The 19,769-nt window shown below is 40.7% G+C and overlaps 1 protein-coding gene across 3 annotated transcripts in view; it reads right to left on the minus strand.

Annotated features, from left to right (window-relative positions):
- KIF2A (kinesin family member 2A) overlaps positions 1-17,366 on the minus strand; it is a 58,108-nt gene extending 40,742 nt beyond the window's left edge. For 2 of the 3 annotated variants that reach the window (XM_054652017.2, XM_054652015.2), the window contains exon 1: positions 17,070-17,366. In XM_054652017.2, the coding sequence (XP_054507992.1) occupies positions 17,070-17,133 (64 nt within the window). In that variant the 5' untranslated portion in view covers positions 17,134-17,366. Of the gene's footprint in view, positions 1-16,567; positions 16,588-17,069 lie in introns of those variants that run through there. The other variant, XM_077172224.1, reaches the window with a different exon arrangement.
- Between the last annotated feature and the right edge of the window lie 2,403 nt (positions 17,367-19,769).

The following is a 19,769-nucleotide window of genomic DNA, read 5'->3' on the forward strand; positions in this document are numbered from 1 at the left end:
TCCGAACCACTAAATCACAACTGAGTGTGTTCAGCCTAGCAAAGCTTGTTAGCTATCCATACTGAAGCACCTCCTCTAAAAAAGTTACCAAGAGCTGCATCCCCACATTGCTGTTATGGTTTTTGCTTCTCTAATAATTTTTTACCTCCAGTCTTGTCATGTTGTGATTTGGTGGGTCTTTCTGCTGACATTTCATTTTGCAGGCTGATCTCTAAGTTTCCCTTTACGTTGAAAACAAGTTTTCTGTGGTTTCTCCAGTTACAGGAACACTTTGTTTTTTATTTCCCTTCAAGGCAGGTCCAGTTTCTTTTGGGGGTAGGGTGTTAATATCCTTTTAAGCAGATTTCAAAGGGCATTATTTTACATTAAAAATCTCTGCTTAAAACATCTTGTCTTTATTTGCTTTAGAAGCTTTAACTGCCAGTGAAATCCATGGCAGTGAAATCATTGGCTTCACAACAGGTTTTCAATAGTATCTGACCATGGTAGCACTGGGAAGTTTATACTACATACTGCCTCTGGAGGTGCTAGTCAGAGAGAAACATGTTAATAAACAAGATACATGTTACTAAGGCAGCTGAATTCATAACAAAGTGTCCCATTATAATGCCAACAGATGCACTGATACCTTGATACTTACCATCAAGGTATCTCAGCTGTATCATGCCAGTAATCCTACCATTTTTAAGAGTAGGTGAGCTATCAGCTTACTAACTTACCCACCGAAAAAATTATTTGGAAGGAAATGCCTTCAAGTCATATCTAATACATGGTGTTATAAGTCCCACAGAAAATTTTCAATAAACTGAAAAAATTTCAATTTGAAATGTTTGAAAACTAGCACTTTGATGTCAATATATACAAACTTTTTTAAAGATTTCATGTGTTCACAGTCATTTAGTACTTTATGCTCTCTTTTATGGCTTATACAAACACACTTGTACAAGCGTTATCTCTACCTCTTTCTGACTTTTAAGAGTATCTGCTTTTCCAACACCATCAACCAAGAAATGAAATACTCCTGACGCTCCAGATCACTTTCTACAGGAACACTCATCCCCAAATAAGGGTAATTCTGAAAGGGCACTTACTTTTCCTCTTGGCACTTCACCCTGCCCACACTTTGTGATTAGTGAGAATATGAAGGTTTTGCACCTATCATTTACATTTTATGGTCTTTCAATCTGTAGCAATAGGATGTTCGGTTTGTGCCACTTTCACCCCAGTTGTTTTGCTCTACACCTCTGTCATAGATGAGTAATGCAATGGCTGACTCTCACAGTTAAAGGGCAAATATTAAGTATATGTTAAGAGAAGTTTTGTAGATGCACAGTTATGTCTCCCCCCCTTTCATTGTTATCACAGGATGGCCTGGGTAGTCGGGGCATTTGGGAGGGTTCGCTTGTTACTATGGCAAAACCTGGCCTCAAGATGTAAGAAAGTGATCTCCATCACTGGAAGTGAAGAAGGAGTCAACTGACAAGACTTTGGGAGGGGCTAAAGGGCAGAACATCCATTGTGCGGATGAGCACATGGTGATAGAATCCTACAATGCTCCCTGCACTGTATTATCTTCTCTATTCACTCATCTGTTGTATTTTTGATAAGGTCAAACACCTCTTTATGTTCTGAAACAACATACATCTCCAGATACACGATAATCACACTCTAGTGAAGTAATGAAGCTTCCCAAAAGCAGTGTTACTTTCTGTGTTATGACCAGGAATTAATAACTTTAATGTATGGGAAAAACTAGCCATCCAGTCCCAAAACTGATCCCAGGAGTTATGTTGTTAGTTAAAAATTACTAAGTAAACTATCATCACCTGTCTTAAGCACCTTACCTTTCTTGCGTTAAACTTCATCTGAATAATTTTTCATAGTCTACTAAACAGTTTATTAAATTCAGAGAAACTTATGGCTTACCTTCACAAAATGGTCAATACTGGCAGTGCTGCATAAAGCCTCTCCTATCCTGAAGCTCTGGCAGGGACAAACTCAGGTCACCACACACTCAGCTCCAGGATTCAACATCAAGCTAACCCGCTTCACCTCTATCACACTAGTTTGGGACACAGAGACTAGAAGCACTTCAGAATCTGTCCTCCACTGTTTGCTACTAATTTTAGTCAAGGTACTGTACATTCCTGTATGAATGATTCTATTTGATTTGTAATTTTTCCATTTACTTTAGTGCAAGATCAAGCAGAATGAGCTGTAATCTCCTCTGAAATTAATAGTAATGCAATCACCAGTTGCTCCATGGTCTAAAATCTTTTTATTCAGTTATGCTGGTTTTGTTGTTGGGCTACCACAACAGTCTTTCTCTTTGTGGAGAGGGGAATGAACTCAGACAAGCATCTAGCATTTCCTGTCAAGGTAGATTGTGTCATGGTCTTACTGAAGCATGGCATAACCCCTGACCAACATCTTCATACTCAAGCATCAGACAGAACTAGGATGTAAGAGAAAATGTCCTGAAAATCACTTCTGTGCCTTTCTTTCAGACCACACTGTGGAGAGAAAACCTAAGACAACTGGTATGGTGTTGGTTCATGTTCACAGCTGCCTGAACCAGTATCTTACATGGCATATTGCTTGGATATACAGCACTTCAGTGCTCAGCTCAGGTCCCTCAGCTGTGCCTGTAGCACACTAATGCACCAGGCACAGAGAGGTCTGCAGAGCAAAGCTGGTGGTGCTTGGGATCAGCCGTTCAAACTGTGTGTTTTGCACAGGACTGGTCTAGCACCCACAGTCTGAATACCCTTTGCCAGCGTGCATCACGCACTTCTCTTGCACATACCCTCCAGCTACATTTCATCCAAAAGGAATTTTGTGTCAACTAAAGCACAGCAAAAGGAAGTAAATAGATCAAAGATATGTGTCCAAAGCCCATTTACTATATGAACTGAATCCTTGTTACAGATGCACCTGCAGTCCCAAATGGTATCTATATGGATACACACAGAGTATCAAGACCTCATAATTTACCTTGACTTAAATAAAAATAAGAAAACTGCATTGCAACCTCTAACAATGATGCCTTCAAGAGCATGGCTAGGTGCATGTGCTGCATGTCCACGCACATGCACAACAATATGAAAGCATGATGCTTACTAAAATAAAAGACTGCCCAAGCAGTGACAGACAAAATGATGCAATTCAGGCCTCTCCTCAAGAATCAGACACAGGAGTTCCAGTTTTCTCTAGGAGACATGTCATTAGGTTCATTCCAGATGGGAGGCTGGAAGTGAACTAGTACATGTGCATTGAGAATTATCATGGTACCAGGACACTAGACTAAAATGAGGTGCAAGATAAACTCATAGCCAGAACAGTGCAAATTGTGAAATATTTTAATCCTCTGTACAAGGAGATTGCATGTAAACAAGGAATGAAGTAGGGCATCCCGAAAGAAAAGCATGTTTTCTTTTATTATATAGGCCTTTCACAACACTAGTTACAAACTTACAGAACATCTTGAGCTTGGTGTTTAGTAACACTACATTATACTGAATTTGCCATCTTATCCTTTGACAAGACAACTTTTTGTTAGATGGCTCTAAAAGAGTCACCCGAAATATACGAGAGTACAGAAAAAAGTGGCAGATGAGCTTCAACACTGTTGGGGTTTAGGGTTTCTTCCTTTTGTATTCTTTCTCTAAAGGAATTTTCTCTCATTTTTGTTGCTAACAATAATGATCAGTATTTAAGAGAGACAAAAGAAGTAACTACTTTCTCTCCGAGGAGCAGAGGTACAGCGAGAATTGCACTGCGGGAAAAGGGACTAGGCACAGGTCCTAGGTAGGTGCCTTGCTCTCTTGGCCTCAGAAGGGGACGGTCAAGCTGCTGCTTGGCACAGGAACTCGCTGCTGCTGCCGGAGCCTAGCCCTGCCCTGCTTCTTGTGCTGTGGGTGAGCCTTTGCACATGAGAGCAGCCACTGAACTGGGACATTATTGGCACCCTGCCTCACTGGAAAAAAAGGATCCTTCACCATCTGCTGGGGTGCTTCAGGGGAAATCCCAGGATCTCCAAGCCCCTCTCCCTGTCCTGTTCCAGAGTCAGGCTGCCTCTATCCAGTTCTCCTGCCACTGCTCCCAGTTTTTCACTACACTGTAGCCACACACCCCTTGCCTGCTGGGATGCCCTGTAGTTCCAGCTGCAACTGCAGAGTTTCTGCTGGGTGAGCCCAGGGTGAGCCCGCCCTGCGTTCCAGTCACCACTCCAAGGTTCCTGCTGCAGCTCCTTTCACTATCGGGATGGGCACTGGGATAGGCTGCCCCTGAGGGTTTGTAAAGGAAGCCCCTTCCCACCCCTTCCACCACCTGTGTCCACCATTACGGCGAGAAGGAGCCAGCTGGCGCTGCAGCACAGCGCCCCCTGCAGTCACGGGGGAGTCATCACACACCCAGCCCTGCCGGGAGCCAGCAGCACCCCTGCCGGCTGGGATCGGAACTGCACCAAAGGGGAAGTGCTTAAAAGGCGCAGACACTTTGTTGGGTTTCCTGTTCTTGTTCGTTGTTGCTGTTGTTGTTTCTTTGCCTTGTTATACATACAAACACTAGTAAAGAACTGTTATTCCTTTTCTCATCTCTTTGCCTGAAAGCTCCTTCCTTTCAAAGTTATAATAATTTGGAGGGAAGGGAGTCATATTTTCCATTCCAAGGGAGGCTCCTGCTTTCCTTAGCAGACACTTGTCTTTCAATCAAAGACAAATGTTAAAGGAAAGATAACACATCCAGAGAAATCTTAATTACAGCTTTATAATGCTGAATCTGGAACAAGAAGTTATAGCTCTAGAGTTCCTTTAGTTGACACAGCTCTCTCAAAACATCATTGCCTAAACATGCACCTGCAATGACAAAAAAAAGCTGTTGAAACTTAAAAGCAAGTATCCTTTTCAAAATATAAATAAGACTTTGGTATACCCACATCTCAAGTACAACGGCACACCACAAAAATATTGTGGAATTAGAGGAGGTTAAGGGAAGGACAACTAAGAAAACAAAGAGAAAGAGGATATTAAGCAGGTAAAGACTGCTCACTTCTAAGGAGAACACGGAGGGTGGACTTGGTTGCGCTTTACAATCATAAAGGACAAAATGCATGAAAAGTATTATCGACCAAATGCTTCAACACTAAAGCTGGGAGTGGTCTCTTAAGGCACAGGTTACAGACAGATGAAAGTGGTAGTGTATTTCTGTATGCAGAAAACAGGGAACTTCTTGATCTTGTGTCTGCAAGAGTCAGGCAGTAAAAGTCTGGTCAAAAGGTATTCAATAAATCCACAGACAACTGGTCTATAAATTGCTAGAACTAGGGAAAGTTGTACTTCTAACATCCTAGATAGAATTCTGCATAGTAGGGGAAGACAAAGACTTTGGAAAGAGACAAAGCTGATATGCTTCCCTAAATAGCCCCTGGTTGCTGGGCTAGATAAACCATCCATCTGATTCACTAGTGTACTTCATATAAAAGTGCTGAGCTCACTGCAAGTACCATAAGTAGTAAGGAGACTGAAGAACTTCCCCAAAAAGCAAAAATACTTCAGAAGAGTTAAAAAAAACCAGCTTTCTCCAATTTCAGTAAGTCTTATAAGAAGAAAAGGGAAAAGTTTTCATTCACCGTTCATAAAGAAAAATTTGGTTACATATTCACACAGCAATATCCCTTTTAAAGTGTAAAATATTCCCAAAATGAAACAATTATAATTACCAATTTCCAAAACTCCTGCAAAGTTTTCCAGCACCTTCTACTCCCTCCCTTGGCCCATACCAACCCCTTCCAGTTCTCATATTTAAGAAAGATTAAACAGCAATGCAAACTTTATTCAAATGAGAACAAGACATCAATGTATAACAGGACTATATTTGCTGTCCTCTAGGAAATTTTTCTTTTACTGATGCTGTGTAAGTGAAAGTTTCCATTCAATTCCTGATAACAACATTTCTACCTGTCCATAACAAGTTCATAACTTATAAACACTTTGCAGGTATAGTTCAGTATCTTATATGCTTGTGGGTTTTTTAATAGTTTTGTAAAACTGAATATCGTTTGACATATTTTTGTGCATTTAGTCTTCTTTGGAGACCACTGAACAATTTTGCAGGCAGCTTCTATAAACTTCTAAAACTACTTCTCAAAGTTACTCTCAGAATACTTCTTCATAAATTTCTGCAGATCCCGACCCTCTGTGTTCCATATCAATTTCCTTACATTTCTGACGTGTAAGCAAACTTAGATTCAGTTCGGGTACGTCCTGGTATGGCACTGACTCGGACAGTTACCTTTCTTCCTAGCAGCCAGTATACTGCTGTGTTTTTGACATAGTAAGAGAATAATGTTGATAACGCACTCGTGCTTTCGTTGTTACTCGTTAGCGCTTATCCCAAATGGAGGACATATTAGTGTCCCATGCCAGTGAGTAGGTGACAAGAGCTGGGGGGGAAGCATAACCAGGAATGTTAACCTCAACTAGCTAAAGGCATACTCTTTATTTATACAATAGCATGTAGGGATAGGACTAGGGTAATAGTCTTTCACTCATAGGGAGTAGGTTTAGACTGGATATTCAAAAAAATTCTTTGTTGTGAGGGTGGTGAGGCACTGGAAATGGTTGTTGAGAGAAGCTGTGAATGCCCCATCCCTGGAAGCTTTCAAGGCCAGACTGGACAGGGCTCTGAGCAACCAGGTCTAGTGAAAGACCCATGGCAGGAGTAATGAGATGGTGGTAGTGGATAATTTTTTGGGTCCTTTTCAACCCCCGTCATTCTATGATCCTGTCACTCCATACCTAGACCAGTATATAAACCGGTGTGAGCTGGCTGGGAGGGTCCAATTCACTGCAAAGGGACAGGCTGCATACTGGTCGGCAGGTGGTGAGACCTTGTTCTGTGCATCACTTGTCTTTTTTGGCATTTTGTTTCTCTCTCCTATTCTTCTCCCTTTTCATTACAATTATCTTACTAATTTTACCACTACTACCATTATTATTATTATTATTATTATTATTCAATCATTAAACTACTCTTTTTTCAACCTACAGGTTTTAATTTTTTTTTTTTTGTTCTCTAATTCTCCTCCCTATCCCACCAGGGGTAGAGGTGTGTGGACTGGGCAAACAGCTCAGTCAAACAGTGGTACTTAATTGCTGGTGGTATTAAAACCTAGACAGTCTTTCAAATGGCATTTGGGTTTAGTGGTTGTTGAAATTTGTTTAGTAACAGGATTTAAGATTGTGGTGGATTAAAATAGTTTGGTGAATATCATCTGCAAAAGATTCACATGACTTGGCAAGTCTTCTCCCTCTCTTTCCTCCTTTTTCATTTTATTTATTGTTTGAATAAATGGCCAAGACCTCCTTTTGAAGGTTTTCTCTACTTTCTCTAAAGCTAACCATACCTGCCTAAAAGCAACAGCTTCCTGCATCATACAGAAAATTTTTAACAGCATCTTCTACAGATATTTTCAAAATGGTACCCTTTGCTTTTCATGACCCATTCTGAAGGGGGATACCGTATGGGTAAATGAAGGTGGTATAGAATGTAATCTTATCCCCTAAAGAGTTCAGCTGAACCAATGACTAAAGATTAGGAGCAGGCCTGATGTTAACAGGCCACACCTGTAGCCAATAAGAAGAGTGTTATAAAAGAGTGGATTTGTGAGCGCTGTAATCAGTTGGCTACTGCGAGGATAAGGAAGAGTCAGTGCTTAGAGGTGTTGCCTACAAAAAACATCAAGGGGGTATGAAACTCTAGCAATATGGAACCTTTGCAGTGTAATGATAATAGAACTCTTGCACTATAATGACAACACCATCCCATCGCAATCTCTTGTTTGTTGGAGTTTTTTTTTCCTTTACTTCACAAAATTATATTTAGTAAGAATATATACTGTTACTTAATTCATTACAGAGCTGCCAACTGTTGCTCCAGTTCAAAAGTGAGAAGAGTTCATTCTCATGCAAGTTTAAAACTTGTATTTTAGCTTTACAAGGTTCTAAAAGTTCAAACCAACAAGAAAACATTAAGAAGTATTTTAATTCTTCTGTGTTTGATGAAAGCTTATCATAACTTACAAATCCTCAGGTCATTATTATAAAAAAAAAATAGGTCATTATAAAATATTGACATTATTCATCACCACCTGAATTCCTATTGTACTAAAATGCCAAAATTTACATAAAAGTTCAAATAATAAAAATACGGAAGTACAAGAAAACATAATCCAAAGTGGAATTAGAAATTTTGAGTATTCAAAAACCTAGGTGTTTATGTGCTTTTCAAGCTGAATTTATTTCCACTGCCCTCTTCCTACAGCCAGAGATCCTCATTAGCACATCACTGTGCATTCCTGCATCTCTATAAATGAAACACTTCTACAGGACAGTTGTGCAAACACTTCTACAGATCAGCTGGAAATACTCCACAAACTCCATATGTAGTTTAGCCACAGAATAGAAGTAACACATTTTAGTGACTGCAAAATGTGCAGCCCTGTGAACAAGTATGCGCCACACCACGCTTCTAAAGAGAAAAGTTTTAGACAAAGCACTGTGCATCTCCCTCCACCCACACATCCAGTGTGCTCGTCCACTGAAGGCAATTCCTAAATACACAATTCTATAATTAAAAGACAAAAATTACACTTCTGATACCTGGGACTACACAAATCTAGAAGTGCTTAATGAGAGCCAAGAGAACATCAAACTTAAAAAACTTGGCACAGCTTTAATGAGATTTCTGATAACTTGAAGTAAATAACATTCCACTAGGTGAACAGAATTACCACATACTCCTAAAAATGAAAACAAATAAAAGACTTTTTGTTATCTACAAGTCACTTTGTTACTGATTGGGATTGTCCAATTAGTTTTATCTGGTGCTGGCGTTACATCAGTAGCAGAAAATGCAGCAGACTGTCCCCTTTAGAGAAGCCTGGGAAACATAAAAGCAGCTTATGCCTGATGGAACAAGAACTGCCACTAAATAAAAACTAAGCTACTCTGAAGGAATGTTTATTTGAATAAAATAAAAAAATCTACTATCACATTCAAGTCTTAAAAGCAACAAAATCCCTCATCCATCTTCCAAGAGTCAAAATATAGTATCAGATACAGTGTTGCTAAACAAGATCCAATTAAAAAAAGGCAAAAGGAAAAAACTGATGAAGCTAAGCTTACTTAAATTTAATTGATAACTCCCATTTTTGAAAACCATCATTAAAAGTTTTGGTTAGACACAGTTTTACAGAGTTGTCTTTAAGAGCCATTACCCACTCCTTTTAAGCAATTCTAAAATTGAGTTCCTAGCAACAAGAAACAACTGAATTTAGACAGTAATAGTACAGCTATCAGAAGTGTTCTAAGCATGTGGTGTTCATGTGAATGGTTCAGTGCACTACACACATTAAAAAAAGCACAGAAGCATAGTCTGATAAATTCATACTCTTATCAAGGAAAGGTAAATCTAGTGCATTTTCACACACAGCATTATTGCCTTTTGTCTAACAAATGCAGACCCTAGTTTTATATATTTAGCAATGATCAAATTCAAATGCAGCAAAATTAGCTTTGCCCAACACTTTTTTAATGCGGAAATGGTAATGCCATCTTTGTAACACCCTCCTGAGAACTACTACCCGTGGCATGGAGAAGGGTGGCACAAGAGACCAACATCAAGCCCCCTGTTCTACCTCCACGTCAGGAAAGCACTTAACAATGGTAGATGAATTCACTGACTTCCAGCAAACCAATGGTATGTGAATGTTCTAAGGTCAAAATTGACCTTATCATTATTCCTTTTGGGGATATGAACAAAGCATGTTTCCAGGTTATCAGACACAGGCAACACTGTCTCATGGCTAAACACTTAATACAGAATTCAAAGGATCTGTTTACATAAGTCAAAGGTGTAGGAAAATCATGACAATCACTCATCTATACATGTATTTGGAACACAACAGAAAATACAAACTGTTTCATTCTTTAAATGAAAATTTTGAAATATTTTACCCACAAGCAATATAAACACTATAAACGTTTTTAGGAAAGGAACTCCAGCAGGAAAAGAAAACAGCACATGTGTCCATACATACACAGTATGAATGGGTTTGAGGATATAGCAGTATTAGACAACCTCTATCTAAATGACATATCTAAATCACAGTTTTAGTTCTCTGCCCTCCCATCTTCATTTCCCTACAAGACATCCAACTAAAAACTAACCCCAGCACAGCAGGCAGCGAAAAGCAGTCTCAGGTTAAACATCCTAGCAATCAAAACTAACTGCAGCCAACTTAATTATGAAAAAATGTCTAACAGTCTTACATAAGTAGGGAAACATCTGCCCAAACACAAGAAAAATTACTCCAAACACTATAGCTAGGAATATCTGGTTTTATTTCTATATTCAGTCCATTACAGAAAGAAATTTAAATAAAACCCCAAATACCAAGTCACAGTAAAACCTAAAGGTTTGGAATGTACAACTACAAGCAAATGTTTTAAAAGGTTGTTAGAAGGATCTTCAGAAACATAAAAAAACTTCTGAAAAGACATGAGTTATAAATCTGGAAAACACAAACAAGATTTCAAGAATGAAAAAGAACTGTTCATATATCTGAAAGCTTTTGTGTGTTTTTGAAATAGATGAAGAGCTATAACAGAGAATGTATTGCAGCTACACAAAAATCTTCTATCCTACATCTGGGAATACACACTGAAAGCATATACACCTTTAAACAGTTTTATCTATGCTACAGACACATAATGAGAAATTGACTATTAAAATCCATTATCTTCTTAAAAACTTCTCAATTTTAAATCACAAACACCACCATGCCTGACCATGTATTATATTTTGTATATATTCTCGCTACTGGACAAGGTAAAGACTGCTTAGTATTTCTTACTATGAACTTCTACATCTTACTTCCTGTATCACATTAGAAATTTAACTTAATTCTAACATAAACCTTAAAGCTAACATAAACCTTTAATGCATCAAAAGTAACTGAATTCTTTTCCTCTATGGAATACACACACAGTGAATAATTATAGGGAACACACTTTAGTGGTCACCATGGGTTGACCACTGCATTCTCCTCCTGATCCCAAATCCTGTCATACAGTATGGTGAGGAAGACAAGATAACCCAACTAAATATAAGACAGGAAGAAAAGCTGGGAAAAAAACCCCCACTTTATGATATAAGCAGTAAATGTTTATAAACAAAGAACCTAAATAGTAACAGAGCAATGAAGTTAATTTACTCCATTCTGTTACCTGTTCCTCAAACACCAAAAAAAAAAAAACAAAAAAAAAACAAAAAAAAAAAAAAAACCAACAGAAGCACACTTCACAGGTCAACACAATAAATATGCTACAGATTTTGTCTCCAAGAAAAAAACTCACCTGGTAAATACTTCACTCTTTTCTCTACCTTGTTCCACAGTAAGTGGATGTATGAAAAAAAACTCAAAAGGCTAGTTTGTTTCCTAGAGTAAACAGAAAGAGATACTTTTGCATGACTTCTTCCCCATGACTTATTGTCTTGTCCCACCTTAACAAGAGGAAAAGTGATACTTGGTGCCATGGCAGCACAGAGAAGTCTTCCACCCATAAAGCCGTAAGAAGGAAAGGTGAGCAACACTAGGCTCAGGCAACAGGCCAACAGTGAGCATGGGAGCTCAGAACAATAACTTTACCTATTAAATTAAGAACAGATTCCCCCATAACATGATTACTGGGGGAAAAATATGCAATACAAGCTGTGTGATCCTAGCTCCCACATACAGCTCTAAAGACATTAGTGCCAGAAGAAATGCTATATTAAACACACTTACAGAACAAAGATGAGAAGTTTCTCTGAAGACTAGGACTCAGCTCTTGTTATTCATCTTGCAAAAAAGCTATTTCCACAAAATACAGAAGGCCTACATAAATACCTGAGAATCTGTGAGTTACAATAAAAATTCATGGCTTAATGAAAGCTGAAGACATAAAAAGTTACTCCAAAAAGGAGACAGAAAATTTAACATATCCTCCTGGTCAATTTTTCTGAGGGAAAAATCTCAAGAAACTTTGGATCTAACAATGAGAACCTACACCAGATTAGCCTAAATGTTGGACCCAATAGCTAGACCAGCAACAGCAGACTTGCAACCATGGGTGTATTCCGGCTATTATGGAACTACAAAGACACATTGTATCTGTACAATTACATAGGGATTAGGTAATTCAGTCAAATGATTTAAATGTGGTAACAAATACCTTAATCATAGGGAACAAATAGATGTATGTCACCAAAGGAAAGAGTAAAAACACATTACCATTTAAATCTATCCTCAAGAGCTTGTAAAATAGGGTGACTACCCAAACCTGAACAGAAATTTTATAGCATCATTAAACCTTCTCTCCTGCTATAAAATCATTCTTGCTGCTGGGAGTTGTACACGAAGATACAAGATTACCCAGAGGATGCTACCGAACTCCCAACTCTGAGAAACAAGAATTTCGCAGAAGCTGTGTTTTAAAGAAACAAAGCATAGCCCCAACTGTTGCTAAAATGTAGCTCCATTTGTGTCTGAAGGTGAAAACAGTTACCAAGATGTTTTAGAAGACTAAGCAGCGAGAAGCTCCCAGTAGGTTTTTAGACTGAATGGACCATCCTTTACCATGACCATTCCAGCTGTTCCAGACACAAATGAAGAAAATTCTTAAGTAGGCAATTAAAAACATCATAGCCATGGGCAAGATTTCTTCCTACCTCACATCAGTAAGAGGTTATTTAAACTACAAACTCAGGAAAAAGAAAAATTATTTACAGTTCCTGGTGTAGTTTAGTTTTTATTATAAACTAGATATTCCTACCATCCTTCTTAAAATTCTGCTATGCTTCTAGATTCAATCTCCTCTGGTAACAATCTTCATGTCATAACTGTACCTAGTCCTTTCCTCTTTCAACAATTTCAAGTTTTCCTCTTCAAACACTGACAGCTTTCCTATTCTTGTATTGTGAAAAACATGGGCATAAATTCATGATCTTTCTTTTTTACACCATTTGATGGTTAATCCTTAAAAAGTCAGCATTTTTGTTTTCCTGAAAGTTCAGTCAAATCTTAAGTCAGTCTCCTAATTACAACAGTGTCCCTTCTCTTCATGCCTGTATGTTATTTCTGACAGTGAAGTCAGAATTGCATTTGACTCTCCCTCTCTCCCATCCCACTTTCAAAATGAGCAAATATATAATTAATTTCTCTGCCTTTCTACATAGTATTTCAGATACGCAAAGACAAAACAGGAACAGTCTGAGGAGGAAATGGTCAGAAAAAGAAAAAAATTAATCAACCTACTGAAGGGATGCAGAGCAGAAGTGATTTACCTTGTTTCAGCAAAAGACTGCATTTATGAAGAAAAAAATGTGAAAGACTATTTCTACAAATACTTATACAGGTCTCTCTGTCACCATTAATGGCATAATGCACAGGAAGTGTAGATACAGGTGTAAGTTTACACATAAAGCAGCAAGCTATTATTATTTGTGTAAAGGGAATTCATCAACAGAAAAATGCCTATCTTTAGACCTCAACAAGGTACATCTTCTGGACAGGATCAATACCGTGAGTCTGGCAGGTACCTTCTGGTTTCCTACTAACTGCCCTAAGTTTCCATGTCAAAAGGCACATCTTTCAAATGTGGAAATACAGTCCATTCTTAGCAATTTGCAAACTACTAACACAAAGTAGTTCCTTCCCATTTCCAAGACAGACTAGTCATATTTCAAGCAATGTGCATGAATTAAACCAAGCAGTAAATTTCAGTATCAGAAGTTATTATAAAAACCTAAACTAGGTGACCACTTAGTACCTCTTTATGATACATGAACATAACTAGTTATTCCATGTAACTTTATGATACATGAACATAACTAGTTATTCCACTGGAACAACGAGTATTTACTAGATAGTAACTGGAAATACTATCTACAGCTGTAGGTAACAGTTATAAGGATGTTTACCCACTGAGAAAAAAACAGCAAGCAGCTCTGCAACATCAGCTCTTGAAAATGCAGGGGTTTATCCAAACTGCTTTGCACGTGCTTTTGGCCATGACTTCTAACAATGCCCTTCTTTTGTACAACATTCATTTTCTATTCAGTTCTACAATAAATCTCTCACTTCAGGCTAATTAGAACTTGTCAAAATGACAGAATATGTGACTTATTTTTTCCAGAATGTTCTGGTCTCACTTGTAACAAGCACGTTTCACCAAAAAAAATGCATTTCTTTTAGCTTTCCTTCTTACTTAAAGAAAAATAGTCCTCTGGAATCAATAAAACTCTGTATTCAGCAAAGAATGTTTAAGATTACTGGCAGATAGATGAAAAAACCCACACACTTTTTCACTGACGCCATTAACTAAGTAAAACTATTCTTCTCTGGATTCAGTAAAAAAAAGAGGTAAGAAAAACTTAAAGAATTACTATCTCTACCTCTCAAAACAATTTTTAGTTTTAAGAACAGACTCACTACAGACAAGAAAATATGTAAAAAGAAAAGCCCATATGAACACATTCCTCTCTCCAAAAGTTTCCTAAATAGTTTTAATGGTTTTCAGCCAACAGCAGCTGATATGACAAACAGCCCTGATCCTTCCTAGAATACAGCTCTGGGGAGAGCAGATCCAGAAGATCACATGCAAAGACTTCATGTCATCTTGACTATGACTATGTATATTTGCTACATACTGATAGTGCTGGGGTCACAGATCCCTCCATAAGCTATTGGAACACACTAATTGTGCAGAAAAGTAGCACATCCAAAAGTTTTCTACTGGGTTCAGTTAATCTAATCATCAATTAGCGTATTAAATAATCAGAAGAAAAAATCAATAGACACACTGGAGGGGAGAGAGTCTGTAGGAACAATTCAGCTGACAGAGGGACAAGCAGCAAGACCCTCACCTTGTCATCAGCAACAAGACTGATTTCCACTGCTGTGGAGCCGCAGCTGAGGTTATAAACTGCCTTCTATGGGGCAACGCAATCTAGTGCTGGCTGTCCTTCCATATATTCCTCAAAATGCTCTCTCTTTTCCACATACCTAGGACAGTTTCTCCTACATTTTAATGGGAAGAGAATGACACTTAGCTGCAGCAGCCTGAGTCAGAACAGGACATCTCTTCCAGTCCCAAAGAAAAAAAAAGGACATATCACAATAACTAGGACCTGCCACTAATTATGACACTGCAGTCTTGCTCACACATGGACCAATTTAACACGAATTCTCAAAATCCTACAGTTTGAGCAACGGCTGTGAAGACATCCCCCTAGTGCATATTACTGATGAGTAATATACTTAATGTGCTGCATCACCTTTTTCAGTGATACAGCAAAATACATAAACCATTAATAGTAATGAAAATAAGTATTATTTTATTTGAGAGTTACCAAAATCACTTCTGATATTAAAAGCATGTACAACCCTACAGACCAGAAAACAAGAGCAGCAAAGCATTTTCATGCCTAATTTCCAAAGGCATAATTTCCAAAACCAAATGGTAATGTTTCTTAGGAGTTCACAAAGACATCAGGAAAAGTTTTACAAGATGCTACTGTGAGGCTTTCTGAAATTCCAGACAGAGATGCACAGGAGTTACAAAAATAATTGCCAGACTGATCAGATTCATCACGTGGCAAACAGGGCATTTGGCAAAAATTGAGGGGCTGGGTGTAATCCAGTGTCCAGCCAACACCAACCATTATTTTATTGTAGGGCTGAATTGCAGCATGGAACACAAGAAAGACAAGCTGCATAAGGCTTGTTGGCTGATTTTTTTCCTGCCTCATGACAGAACCATGCTAGCTTCAGAGCCTTGGATTTCCACATCTCTTTTCCCTTAGAAACATCTGCTTACTCTTTAGCAAGCTTCTAGATCCCAGAGGAAAAAAAAAACCAAATCAAAAATCAAAAACACACAGCAACAACAGCAACAACAAAAGCTTTCCAGAAAATCCCAGCAGAACCCCACCCCAGTTTAGCAGGTTTCACAGATCTCAGAGAGGCTGCAAACAGATTACAAATTCCCAACTCAAATCCAAGAGCTGAAGTCATGAGTGACCTGCCATTGATTCAGTCAATTTCCCATGTCAGTTGTCTCCTAACGGACAGAACCACAGAATTGTTGATATTGGAAGGGACTTCTGCAGATCATCTAATTGAACGCTTCTGCCAAAGCAGGGTCACCTAGAGCAGGTTACACAAGAACACGTCCTGGTGGGCTTTGAATATCTCCCGAGACAAATTTGAAGAGTTAGCACCCCAAACCTGTCACACACGCCTTCTTGATTCACATGTATTTTCAGATAGCATCACACATCCTCCCACCAGGAGAAGCTGGGCAAGACGAGAAACACTGGATCCCCAACGGAGAAATTACAACTCACGGGCATAAATAGCAAGTACTTTTCCTACATTTTAATCACAAAGAGCATCTGAAATAATAACATCATGCTTTCTGCCAAGTGATGGAAATGTCCAAAGGCATTCCTATCAGGGCATTACCGTTGTGTCATTTTTCAGAGCACTGGAGCAGACAAGAAGTTACCTCTTCCAAACGAAAGGCCGGCCGGCCGGCCGGCCTGCCTGCCTGCCTGCCTTCCCTCCCTCCCTGTCTCCATCACCTCATCCCCTCCCCGAAGGCCCTCCTTCCTCCCTGCCAGAAGCTCCTCGGCTCCCCTCCCACCGACCCACGTCCGAAACCCCACCCCGCCCCCCCACCCCAGGCCACCCCGCTCGGCTCGGTGCCCGCCCCACCCGCGGGTCCCCCCCGGCTCCCCGCCGGGCCCCCCGGCCCCGCCCGTGCTCTCCTGACAACCGCAGCGCGCGCCGGGCGTGGCCCCGCCCCGGCCCCGCGCACACAATGGGCCCCGGCGCGCGCGGCCCCGCCCGCCCCCCGCGCCCCGCGCGCGCGGCACCGCCCGGCCGAGATGCGGGGAACGAGAGGGGGTGGGGGGGGGAGAGGGGGGAGGGTGTCCGCGGCCGCCGCCCCCCGCGGCCCGCTCACCATCGCTGCGCTTGATCTCCACGTAGATCCCTATCTGGATCTTGCCGAAGTTGGCCGCTGCCATCGCTTCATGGGGCGCACAGGGGAGATCGGAGGCGTCGCCGGCCGGCCACACCGCGGAGAGGGAGGGGAGGCCGTGCACGGCAGAGGCAGCGGCGGCTCTGGGCGGGGGCGACGGGCGGCCGGGAAGGAGGAGGCGGGGAGCGGAGAAAAGGCGCCGGCCGGATACAACAGGCGCTGCGGGCGCTGCTGCGCCTGCGCGGCCTCCGCGGCGTCACGGTGGCACCGGCTCGCGGGAGGGGGCGGGGGCGCCGCGCGGCCGCAGCCCGCGCGCCCCGCCCCCTGGCCCCGCCCTCGCCGCGGGCGCGCGCATGGGGCGCGGGCTCCCCGCGAGGCGCCGGGCGGGGCCGGGCCCGCAATGCCGGTTGCGCCTTGAGGCGCTGCGCTGGCCTGCCTCACACAGCGCACACACAGACAGCACACAGCACACAAACAGACACCACACACACACCACACACACACTCCCCTGCAGCACCAGATGGTGGCCGAGCTGCTCTGGAGCCTTAATGTAATAGCTTTATCTACCTGCTCCATGCTCATGCAGCTCCCATGTGCACAGCAGAGCAGCTTAGGAGCAGTCGTCCTGCTCCACAGCCTGCCAGCGGCTCTTGTGTCCCAGGAAGGCACATGGTGTGGTTCCTGGGGATGTGCAGAGCTAACAGTTGGATTAGATAATCCTTGTGGATCCCTTCCAACTCGGAATATTTCATTAATCTATGAAGGTCACAGCGTCAACTGCATCCATCCATCTTGGGAGCCTACAAAGAAGCCGGAGAGGGGCTCTTTGTCATGAACTGTAGTAATAGGACAAGCAATAATGGGTACAAACTTAAAGAGGGGAAATTTAGGTTAGATGTTAGACAGAAATTCTGTGAGTGGTGAGACACTGCTATGGTTACCCAGGGAGGCTGTAGGTGATGCCTCCACCCTTGCAGTGATCAAGGCCACATTGACTAAGGCCTTGAGCAGCCTGGTATTGTGAGATGTGTCTCTGACCCTTACAAGAGGGTTTGGAACCAGATGTTCTTTAAGGTCCATTCCAACCCTTTAACATTCTATGATTCTATGACCTTTACTTCATGTTCTGTGTCTTTATACTGCTTAAATAAAAATAAAACACAATTCATGTTCCACATTTCCCTGTTGTGACTTCATCCCAGGCAGGCCACTGTGTTACACATTGCCCTCGGGTTTCTCCTCCAAGGGCGGTTCCTGACGTGATGAATCCGCCACTGGTTTAAAATCATCCTTCCTGCACAGCTTCTGGTGACCTTGAGCAGCATCACAATAAACTCCCTAATTACTTGCCAAGCAAAAGCTAGTCTAGTAAAAATAATCCCCCAATCCACACATCAGCTGGTTATATGGAATGACAGCTCACACCCTGCCACACCACTGAGGGCTGTGCCCTCCCAGCCAGCCTGTCACTCTTGCCTCACCTCCCTGCCTTCACTGTCAGTTTTGTACTGAAATCAGTGTGATACCTGGAAAGTCAGAGTCAAGGAAGCGCGGCTCCCAATTCCTACAACCTTTGTACATGTAGAGTAGCAGCTGGGGTGGTACAGCTTTCCCCCACCACGCTACAGTCTCAGAAATACTCATTAGGCCTTGATCACCTGAGCTAAGCTGCTCTTGAGCTTATCAGAAACACTGTCTGCTCTCAGGAACTTACCTTGTCTAATGAGCTCCTATGTTTCAATCAATAAGCTTGGAAACTCATTTTTATTGCCTGAAAAACAACCCAAGTCAAACATTTTTGTCATTGAGCCTTCAAGGAAAGTTACAGGCCTGAATTTTGGCCAGGATGGAGAATTGCTATCTCTAAAGTCCATTCTCCTGTGACCCAGTTCACAGCGGTTGTGAGACCCTTGTTGCTCACCTGCAAGACTTTATTTATGATTTGCTTGTTTTAACCCTACCTGATGTTTTTATATAATGTGAAAATAAAAACATTCAGGTTCTCAGGTCAGATGCAGAGTAATGTAAAAGTGACTCATTTGAAATAGTTAAATAAGAAACAAGATATTATTTTTCACATTGTGTGCTCTGTGTATTCCATAAATGTTAGCATATGAGCAGTAAACTATATATGCTTTTCTGGAAAGTTATTTGACTCCTGTTGTGGCAGAAAGAGATGACTACTTTTACAAACAAATCATGCCATTGAGAAAACAAAAGTGTATCCTAGAAAAATATAAACAAGCTTAAGTGTTTACAAAATCAGCTTTTACTCTATATTAAAATAGGTCTTTTTTGTTTTAGTCATGAAATACACATAGGAGCATTCGTAGAGCAAGTCAGCAAAGCCCAGAAAACTTCTTGTTTATACCTGGAAAATGAACAGTGCTAATAGTAAATAAATTCAAGATAATTAAAATATATGACCAAGCATGATAAGTTTTCTTAAGAAATTAAAGATTTCTAACTTTTTGTAAGAATGTATTCTTTTCATTTTTTTAGAGAAAAGCTTGCAAAACTTACTCTTGAATACTGGGTCATACCGAGTATTCTAAATATATATCTCTTCAAAATTTTCATTAATATATATTCAATGCAATTTTAAAGAGAAAAATAAAGTTTTGAGTTCCAAAATCTAGTCACGCATTTTTAATTGAGGTACAGGAAAATTTTATTATATAG

This window comes from Agelaius phoeniceus, chromosome Z (genome assembly GCF_051311805.1).
Source record: "Agelaius phoeniceus isolate bAgePho1 chromosome Z, bAgePho1.hap1, whole genome shotgun sequence".
Taxonomy (NCBI): Eukaryota; Metazoa; Chordata; class Aves; order Passeriformes; family Icteridae; genus Agelaius; species Agelaius phoeniceus.